The 11108-nt window shown below is 34.3% G+C and overlaps 1 protein-coding gene across 1 annotated transcript; it reads left to right on the top strand.

Annotated features, from left to right (window-relative positions):
• The first annotated feature begins 4583 nt into the window (after positions 1-4583).
• Positions 4584-7530, top strand: LOC117173103 (alpha-tocopherol transfer protein-like). Its single transcript, XM_033361488.1, has 4 exons — positions 4584-4674; positions 4843-5146; positions 6641-7004; positions 7221-7530. The coding sequence occupies exons 2-4, from the start codon at positions 4863-4865 to the stop codon at positions 7476-7478; spliced, it is 906 nt and encodes a 301-aa protein (XP_033217379.1). The 5' UTR covers positions 4584-4674; positions 4843-4862; the 3' UTR covers positions 7479-7530.
• Positions 7531-11108: the final 3578 nt, after the last annotated feature.

The following is an 11108-nucleotide window of genomic DNA, read 5'->3' as shown; positions in this document are numbered from 1 at the left end:
TTTATTTTTGTCTGTAAGTTTGCCCCAGTTTGTCCAAGTTTCTGTTTGTAAGTTTGAGCCCAGCGAAATCGCGGTAAAATCTCAGCCACAATCACGTCTCACGACCCTGAGATCGGTGGTTCAATACGACGATTCGGTAAAAGTCTCGTTCACCCTGAAGACACGGAGCGACCCAAAGACGACCGGCTTCTGCATTTTTCCCGCAAGTGTTTTAGCATATTGTTCACATTCAGAGATACTTTTTAGGCTACTAACCAGTGAAAGCTTGTCACTTCCAAGAGCACCGATGATAAGGACGATTAGTTTGATAGAATAGTCCAGGTACAATCATTGCAACTCCCTTATGAGGTCTCTCTACCTCTCTTTCTTTTCATTCTCCTTGGCTATGATGTTTTTTTCAGCTGGCGCCGAAAATTCGATAACGAACATGGTTCGCTACTCGAAGTCAAGAAGAACCATGTAAGGCCTCTAGTGTGTAACAGAAACAATTGTCGAGCATATAAAATTCCAGTATATGCGGCACTTCTCATTCTCGACAATTGACTCGATTTCCCTAGGAGCATTTAGAGAAGCGATATTAGGGTTGATGCCGTAAGAGTGACAGAGATGGTCATTAACCACTCTCAGTGCCGCATTGTGCCTCTGGATGTAGGTCGTCCCCGCATGAGTTAGGCAACTAGATAGTATGGGTACCAAATGCTCGGAGTGTGCATAGCACGCCCTGCAGCTATCATCGGGAATGTTTTGGCTCAAAATGTGGCGACGGTATGTTAAGGTGGAAATGACACCGTCTTGACATGCCAAAATGAAACCCTCCGTGTCAGACTTCAATCCGGGTGATTTAAGGAAAACAAAAGTTAGCTCACACGACATTGACTGATCCTCCACATTTCTGTGGAAGATGCCGTGCATCCTATTATCGAGGAGCTGTTCCTGAAAGTTTTTCTCTTGTGCTTTCTTAATCCGGGCTTACAGGAGTGAGTAGTCGAGACAGATAAGATTTGATGCATTTCCTCACCCCTAATACTGAAGTTAAGTCCGAGTGTTTCAGCAGCCTCCTCCGATGCTTTGTACAGAAACGCTCTTTTGTCCACTTCTTCGTGCTTCCTGACCATTTTAAGAAGAGGGTCTCTTCCATTTGCGACTCTATGTGCTGTATCCAGAATGATCCTGTTGTGAAGACATTCGCAATTCAATATTCCACCGCCACCTTGACGGCGTGAGATGTAGAGTCGCGGAACAGAAGACTTTAGATGCATGTTTCTGTTCATGTGCATAACCTTTCATGTCCCGATATCAAGGGATCTGAGCTCGTTCTTCATCCAGGGTATCACTTCAAATGAATAGAGTACTACCGGGATGGCAAGTATGTTCTTTGCAGATACTTTGTTCCTTGCCCACAGTTCGGAAGGCCAAATCTGCCGGATGAGACGCTTGTATCTGCTTTCGAGATTATCCTTTATAGATGTCACATCCTGAATGCGGCTCTGTGGCACGCCCAGGTATGTATAAGTCTCTCCAGAGCAAAGGTGTCGTATAGCGCTTCTATCGACGATCTCAGGGTCTTGAGGGATGCCATTAAGTTTTCCTCGCTTCAAATAAACCTTGGCGCATTTGTCTAACCCAAATTTCATTCCTATTGCCTTAATATATCGGTCGACAGTCCCTAGAGCTAGATGTAGTTGTTCTTTGTTTTTAGCACAGATCTTAAGATCGTCCATGTAAAATACATGCGTGACCTTGTACTTTCGATCTTTAGGTTTGCCGTAAAAGTATCCGTCGGAATGGCGAAGTGCTGGAGATAGTGGCAATAATGTGAGGCAAAAGAGGAGTGGGCGCATCATTCAATTTCCCGAACAATCCTATCATTTAGGATAGCTGTGAATACCTTATACAGTGTGTTCAGACAAGTGTTTGGCCTGTAGTTCTGCGGGTCAGCTAAGTTGCCTATTTTCGGCAGGATTACTGTGCCCCCTTACACCAATCACTTCGGAATTGGGTTTTCCGACTTTAAATATGAGGTGAAAATACGGGCGAAATGCTGATGGGTTGAAGGAAACTTCTTCGACCAGAAGGTCACGATACGAACTGGTCCCGGGCCGGAATAGTTCTTTATCCCTGTTAATACTTTTTTCACCCCCTCGGTAGTGATGGGTGGGCATTCTTCATCAGGTGTTATAAGGACACTACACAGCTCCTTGTATCTACTTATGTTATCTGAGTCTTCGTCCAGTCTATGCTGCACTTTATAGACTTCTGTTCAAAATACTTCGACCGCCTCTGGTTTGGGCGGGCGGTCGGCAGTAACTGGAGGGTCTTGGAAGAGTCGAGATTGAAGTGTAATGATATAAAAAAGGTCACTGAGTCACTTTATTATATGTTTAGCACCAACAAACGAGATATAAGTTATTAATGAAGAGTGTCAAAGTTCCTGCCTTCTAGCAAAAGGCTACATTAAACCAACAATTCTATAAAAGCATTAAGAGTAAACATTCCGACTAGCTCGCTTCTTAACAATTGACATACTGACCCTGCCCCCTCCCAACGCTCATTAGTTAAAGTTTCCTGGGACTGTAGTTGTAACTAGCCTCTCCACCCTATGCGCTTTGAGAACCTCTTTAAAAAATTATTAGGAGATAAAGTAATAGGGCACCATAACTGCGATGTAGAATACGACGAGGTAGAAAATTAAATCCACAAAGTATTGTTCACTGAGGTTGGGGATTTAATTTAGAAGTTAAAAACGGTAAGGCTGCTGTCTAGATGGTCTATGTGACGTTTAAATCGTTAAAATAACATTGGAAATGATCGAATTCAGTGTATGGAAAAACGACAGAAGCTGCTATTAAATGTTTGCAACCTTTTTTTTATAAGCATGCGCATTTTTCAATGAGACAATGAAACTACGTCTGTTTTAAGACAAATACATGTAATGAATTGTAATAATATACATTTATGGAAATAATATACAATTTCAGGGATAAACTCGAGTGCGAAGAACAATATACACGATGAGAGTGTGTTGGTTAAAGCCGAAGGAGCTTTAACAAAAGAGAATTCACAATCACCAAATCACTGTTGTCGATAATTTGGCCTTTTGTTTTAAAAGTCTGTACAGAAGAGTAGGAACTGTACAAAGACCGAGCCCGCAACTCGCGAGCGAAGCAAGCTGCGCCCGACGAGAATGTGCCTGCGAGGCAGGCTGATTTTTAATTTCGAAATGATGGGACGTAAATTAATATGTGAACTAATTTACAATCCTCCAATTGCTATAATTTTCATTTGACCCAATCTTTTTTAGACCGAATTTGTTTTCGACTGAGTTATAAGATTGCATAACATTTCCTTACTGGAATCATACCACGGGTGCCTAGGAGAACGAACACGTCAATTATATCGCTGTGAAAAAAACACTTCTTATCACAACTCCATGAAAAACTCATCTATATAAAATGCGATAAATAAAAATACATCTCAGTAAACACTGTAAAAAAATACATATTGGTAAACGCTGTGAAAAAAACACTTCTTGTACAAATACTGTGAAAAAAACCCGCATCATTGAATGGCCGTAATAAAAAACAAATTTTAGTAAACACAATTATTACGATAGTAAACAGCGAATATAATAATTTACATATTGATTATTTGACTGAACCATAGTTCATAAATATTGTGAAGCAAAACTCGGTAAGTTAAAATATTCATAAGATAAATATTTTTGTTATTGCATAATCAAAGTTTAAAAGTACGTCTTTCATTATAATTGAAACTTTATAACTTAAAATATTTATGATTATTTAAATATATAAACAAGTTTAGAAAACTGCAGTGAGTTTTCATTATTTCCGCCCAGCCTATCTGGCCCAACGCTATTAGCCCAGTATTTTCCTCCTTTTTCCTATTATGAACTATATTTTTTATGAATATCTGAAAATCCACGCGCTCTATAGCACGCATACATGTATAAACGACACTTAAGCCCGGACAATAAGAAGCTGGTAGCGTAAAGCACACGATTTTAATTTGATATTTATTTATAGTTCTTTGCATAGTCCACCAACAATACTTTTTTTTACGGCAAAATGATTATTATAGTTTTTTTCTTGGAATAAAACAGTTTGATTGAAAGTTTTAACGAATACGGTCTTTTTCATGGCTTTTTCACAAATAAGGTTTTTTCACGGTTTTTTCATAAGAAAGTTCTCTTTTCATGGCGCTTATAAGAATAAGGTTTTTTCGCAGCATTTACCGAAATATAGTTTTTATCGTAGCCTTTCACTGAGATGTGTTATTCTTCGCAGTGTTTTAAAACAATGTATTTTTTCACAGCGACCTAATCAACACTTTATTTTCACGGCATCTTTGAAAAAAGTTTTTTTCATATACATATATATATATAATCAATATTAAAATAATCTTGAATTTACCAGCTTGGAAAATTAATAAATCGCTTTTATAATTCATTCTTGGAATTGCTTCGTAACTATGAAAGGTATTTGAGAAAATTATGGAGGCTGGTAGGTTAAATGAAAAACGTCATTCGTAACTTGTCATATAATTAATAGTCTCCTCTTATTCAGGTTCGCATGCCATATCTGATCTCGAAAAGATTAGTATGTTCTTAGCCATCTAATATACAAGGTTGAAATAACTTCCATTGAAGTGCAACACGTAAGTTTCCATTTGACCTGTATTACGTACAATTTATTTCATTATACAATTTTCTTATTGATTGTAAAAATGATTTAAGGCATGAATATAAAGTGTTAAATAATTAAAAAATAACATGTTTATGCAATAATCATAATATGTATTTGGAATTATAATTTTATTTTCCAGTTAAAAACATATCAGAGAACATGCAGCCATCTAAGTTCATAACTTTTGAGGAGGAATTGAAGAATAATCCCGAATTAAAAGAGTCTGATATTCAAATGTTGAGAGAGTGGAATGCCAAACAACCACACCTGCCGAAAATTTCGGACACTGACCTGGCCCTCTTTTTGCATAGCAATTATTATTTAATGGAAGCAGCAAAAAGTGCAATTGACGCTTATTATACAGTCAGAACGCACGTACCCGAGTTCTTTTCAAATAGAGATATCTGGACGACGAAAGAACTTCAAAAAGCAGCAAATGTGGGGTAAGTTTTCAAGAATAAAAAAAATTGGGAAGTCGAGTTCCTTTGATATTTCAAAAGTAAAAATGAAGTTAAGTGTAGATATCTTAAATTACCATATGTTACTACTAGTTTCCTTACATTTTCTATAATTTTCAGAAATTTTAGGTAATTTATTAAAAAATTTTCTTTTTAATTTGCTAGAAACATATATCAAATTTGTATAATTTATAACTCACAACATTTGTCTTTCAATTAAATAAAAAAAACAGCCTAGATATGTCTTCTCTGTTATTAGCATTGGTTTGGAAACTACCAATAATAAATAATAATTAATAAGCTGTGTTGTATAATAACCTATAAACCTTCTGGTTGTACAGTGTTATATTCTTATAAGAAATTTAACTGCTAATCTTTCCCCCCCCCAGATACAAAAATTAAATTTATAAATAAATAATAACGACTGACAGAGTAAATAAAACATGAACATTTGAAAAAAATAAAATTGATACATATTTACCAACGATAATGCATAAATCATACATTTATATCTTCAAACTCATGGGGAGTCAAGCAAATTTTAAACATTAAAAAGCTTTAAGGTTAAATGTTTTTCAGAAAAACATAAATATGTTTTCTAGGAAAACAATTATTCCAAATAATAAATCATTGGGACAGTAGGATGGTTTTACTTCCTCTTCGCAGCTCGTTTATTCATACGTATGTATCCAGTTGACGCGTTAACGTGGAAATTAATTTAGTTTATTAAATTCAAACCACTAAATAATACTTCTCCTGAAATGAAAAAATCATCCTCTTTGAGCGAAACATGATAAAAAAGAGAATTTGATTACAAAATTGTTTAGATAGTTAACTGTTTTATTCCTTTTGCAAAATATGAAAGCAACAAGTCACTGACAACACACTCGTAGTCGCTTCCATAACAGTTTATCCTATTAATGAAAAAAGAATAAAAAATTGTTCATAATAATTGTTAATATAACGAGAATTGGCTGTTAATTTGAAAAGTATGAGATGAAGAATGGTGAACTTGGCCATTTTTTGACAAGAATGATTGAAATAAATAAAACCTTTCCTCAAATTACTAAATATGAGAACAATAAGTTATTAAAATTAGATTTTCAGTTTATTTGGACATTATTTTTATCTCATATTTCAGGCAAAAACAATGTATTTCAACAACTATTCATTGTAAATCACCAAAAAATTACTCTTCTTCAGTAAATTGTTTACCACATATCATAAGAAATTTGTTTTTCTTACTTTAACACATTACAAATTATTTCTGTACAGTTATTATACTGATTTAAATTAAGTTTTTTAAAATTTTAAAAACTATAAGACATTGGCAAATCTGGAAAGTTGAATAAATAAATATATATATATTTTTAAACATCAAAATATGTTTTAAAAATTACAACTTAAACCGTGTGGCCCCACAAGCCAGAAAGCCAAAAAATAAACCATTTTACAAATAATTATCTCACTTAATTTAAGTGCTGCCACAGCTCTGCAGGGGACAACTAAAGAAGGATATAAAATAATTTTCTGGAAATTGCTGGACTTAGAACCATCACATTTCGTGCATAATGACATTGTGAAGTATTATTGTATGGTCTTGGATCTTTGGTTACAAACCGATGGTACAAAAACTGGACATATCATTTTGGTGGACATGCAAGGAGTTTCTTTAGGACATGTTGGTCGTCTGAGTCCTATGACGACAAAAAAGTTTCTTTATTATCTTCAAGATGCCTTGCCAGTTCGTTTGAAGGGACTACATTTCATGAATTCGGTGCCTGCCATGGATCTGATTCTTGCTATGATGAAACCCTTTATGAAGAAAGAACTTTTGGATATCGTACGTACATATCTTTACAACATTCTTCTAAATTTGTGAGTTACTGCTTGTCTTAATATTCCATATCTATCATCAGCAAAGTAGACACTCTGCTAATGTGATTACCGCCAAAAACTTATTTATTTTAAAAATTAAACTTAAGGAAATAAATTTAACAAAGAAATTTGAATTAAAATATTTTAAGAAAATTGAAAAACAAATAATTAATTATTCCAGTTGCATATTCATACAACCAAAGACACTTTGAAAAAATTCATTCCATTGGAAATATTGCCGAACGAGGCAGGCGGAAACGCTGGAGCTTTGAATGATTATCATCAAGCGAGAAAAAAGGATTTAGAGGATTATCGTGATTGGTTTGCACAAGACGAAGCCAACAATCGTGTGAAAGAATCCCTGCGTCCTGGAAAAGCCAAAAATGTAACTGATATTTTTGGCGTTGAAGGCAGCTTCAAAAAACTAGATATAGATTAGAAACAAAAGTGTAAAATTTTCAATTTTGAAATATGGACTGCAATGTCTAATATTTAATATTTTATAATTGGTCATCCTTTTTCTTTAAAACAGGTTCTGTCTTAAATGTATGAAAATTAAATTAAACTGCAAACAAAAACAAGAATTTGCATTTTTAAAATAAATGAAAGAAATATAATCTATAGAGAAAACTAAATAAATTATGTGTAAATAAAATAATGCTGAAGAATAGCTTACAAATGTTGTTAATATTATAACAACAGAATTCTTACGAAATTAGAACTTAAGTTCAGTAGCAAAGAGAAAATAAAATTTGAAAATTATATGTATATTTAAATCTAATTCTGGCAATTAGCCTTATTCTATTTTTATTTTATAAATTTGTACAAGAAAAAATACTTTGAAGGCTGAATTGTAGTTTTTTTCGCATCAGACAAAACAAGTGAAACGTTAATTTAAGTATTTAGTCTATCCTGATTCTGCGAAAAAGAAAAATTACACGATTCATCGATATAAAGTATTACTTAAATTAACAACCAGGAAGGAACTAGTCACTTTTAAACAACATCATAGAGTTTCAAACAACATTTGTTAGTCTTATTCAGAGAAAAAATGACAGACGTGTGTTTAAAAAAATATATTTTTTTTTCAAATACTATTTTTAGGAGTCAATTTTTCTATATTTATTGTTTTAACTTACTTAAAAAAGAGGCATGAAATAATTAAATTTATGTCATGGAGTTCATATGGTTAATAAATTTTTAGGGCGAGCTAAAGAGAAATGTAGAACTTAAGGAATTGGATTTGCAACTATTAAAAGAATTATGTAAAAAACAACCCCATTTGCCGAAAATTTCAGACAATGATATGATCCTCTTCCTTGACATTAATTATTATTTGATAGAACCAACAAAGGTCAATATTGACATTTATTTTACATTCAAAACACATATACTCCAGTTTTTTACAAACAGGAACATTACAACAGCGCGTGAAGTGCAAAGTGCACTAAATATGGCGTAAGTATAATAAAAAAAAAAGCTCCAGAACTTTTATTATAATGAGTCTACATATTACAATAGCTTTTAAAGAAATATACGAATTAAAAGCGAACTACGTATACAGTCATGCAAATACCTGAAAATATAATTTTCAAGGTCAAAACTGATAAAAATCATGCTTGTAAAAAGAAAAATCGAAATACTGGATACTCGAAAAGAGTTAGGATTCTGTTCATATTCTAGGAGTGATATGAAAAACAAGTGGGACTACTCGATAGGTGTGAGGTTTTGAATGGGGGTGGGTGTCACCGAATGCAAACTTTCCAAAAAGTGGTATAAAAAACCCATAAAAAAGTTATGTATAAAAATACGTGCCAATCAAAAACTTACAGTAACGGTAGAAATATATTATTATCAAATAAATAATTCCTAAATTCGAGATGCTGGGTAAACAATCCATTATTCGATTAAATTACAAGAATTATGAACAATAAAATAAATGACATTATTTGTGACTAACCACAGGAATGCATTATAGCCTCGCCGCAAGACGTTGGCAAGAGTTAGGGGCCAGCATTATTCATGTGACCAATGACAGAGGTGCCTTCCCGCCCCTACGCGGCGTTGGAAATGGGGTAGGGGTGCGACCTTACATTATTTGTGTGACCAGTCACAGGGGTGCCTTCCCGCTTTCACGTGACATTAGAAAAGGGGTATTTGTATATGAAAACCTAAATAATACTTATGTGTATAAGAACTCTGCGAAAGTGCATTCGTCGCGCAACGCCGCTGGCCCTTACATACCAGCTGATGAGTGCTTACAGTGCGTTGCCAGTCGCTAATTAATTTAATTCTTCCCCTTATCGAATCAAAAAATCCCCATTGTGCCATGCACTTGTTAGTACGAGAGACAGCGGTGGATCCACAGATACCTAAGAAATATATATTTAAATTACATAACTAATGCATATTTTTTGGTTTATCTATATTCTCTTGTATCCTATACAGAAGTGCACTGTTAGAAATCCCTGTATTAAGTTTAATACACATGTATTGAACTTTTTTTTTCAGATACATATATTAAATTTAAGTACCACCCAATTTAAAAGTTCAAACACGCATCTGAAATTTAATACATATGTGTATTAAATTTAATACACATGTTTATTAAATTTCAGATGTGTGTTTGAGCTTTCAAATTTGGTGGTATCTTAAATTTAATATACGTATCTGAAAAAAACTTCCAATACATGTGTATTAAACTTAATACAGGGATTTCGATCACTGTAGGTACCGGAAACTGTCAGACATTGTTGAAAGTTTTCTACTATATTAGAATTTTTCCATTCCTACCAATTTATATGAGAAAAAAATGCATATTTGAATATAAGTATAAGAAAATGATTCCATATTTCTATCGAGAACATTTTAGACAAAATTAACAAAAAATTATATATGTTGTTTAAAAACTATTATATTTCGGAATTTCCTCTTTTCTAAAGGTAAAAACAAAATAAGGATACTAGATCGTCGTTTGGAAACTTTTGGATACGGAAGCTAAGATAAAATGAATCAGGAAGCTAATTTTTCTCTCAGACTTAAGATGGTTGCAGCCCAAACCGGTCAAAGGCAAAATTGTTAGAATTGGATTTATTGAATATTCCGCAAGGGGTTATCCCGACCAGGGATTATTTTTGTAATGCAATCAAGTGACCTGATAAAAATTGTATGGATAATTTGACATATTGCGCAAAGCTTAATTTTTCACCTTCTATCTACGTATTGAGTTGCAGCCAAGTGCATTCTGGGGGACCCACAATTTAAGGTGAGATGTGAACCATCAATTATATACTATATATTATGACTATATGATAGTCAAGTGATTGTTGAGATTGGGATGTTATAAGTCAATTTAATACGATGCTTAAAACATCTGCGATGATGTAGGTATACAATTACGAGCGGCCGTGAGCGTTGGAGGTGACAACAGTCACCTCTGGATGGTTTCTTAGAGCTACCATCTACCACTACTCGGGTTTTAATTCGCTCACTTCCTAATGGCCAAGAAGTTTTCTACAATTTGACAGGTGTTTGTGACAGGTGGTACAATGTGGCAGTCTTCTGAGCTGCTGCCAATAGCCTACTGACTAGATGATTCACATTCCTCCATAAGGTCTTTACTTCATGCCTTAACTCGCTATGCGTGTGGATCTTGGTTATATAGGTTGACTGCGAATTTCGATTAAGTGGACAAGCAATGTCGATGATGTAGATTCTTCTACCTTTTTTTATCCCCTATTTCGATCCCAGGTCGATTGGCCCGGTTATAATGATCCGTTTGGATAGTAAAATCCCATTATAAGATGTATGTTTTCTTTGAGTTATTACGTGACAGCTATCAATAATGTGCTCGATTGATTCGTTTGTATCTTGACATAATCGACATCGGTCAACAACGTCTTGATGTAACACGTGTTTGCGATCATTCCTGGTGCTGACAACCTTGTTCCGTATGGCAATGACCAATCCTTCCGTCACTGAATACATAACACACTGTCTTAGCCAAATATTGAATGCCTCACTATCCACTTCATGTTGATCTAACGTTTTGGGGTGCTTGCCGTCGGTA

The sequence above is a fragment of the Belonocnema kinseyi genome, chromosome 5 (genome assembly GCF_010883055.1).
Source record: "Belonocnema kinseyi isolate 2016_QV_RU_SX_M_011 chromosome 5, B_treatae_v1, whole genome shotgun sequence".
Classification (NCBI taxonomy): Eukaryota; Metazoa; Arthropoda; class Insecta; order Hymenoptera; family Cynipidae; genus Belonocnema; species Belonocnema kinseyi.
Note: the sequence above shows the minus strand (reverse complement) of the source record. Positions and strands in the feature narration are given on the sequence as shown.

Bases quoted from the DNA above. Each gene is read 5' to 3' on its own strand.
- LOC117173103 (XM_033361488.1), top strand. From the start codon at position 4,863: ATGCAGCCATCTAAGTTCATAACTTTTGAGGAGGAATTGAAGAATAAT. The intron at 5,147-6,640 runs GTAAGTTTTCAA...ACTTAATTTAAG, and splicing joins CAAAAAGCAGCAAATGTGGG to TGCTGCCACAGCTCTGCAGG. The intron at 7,005-7,220 runs GTACGTACATAT...TAATTATTCCAG, and splicing joins AGAAAGAACTTTTGGATATC to TTGCATATTCATACAACCAA.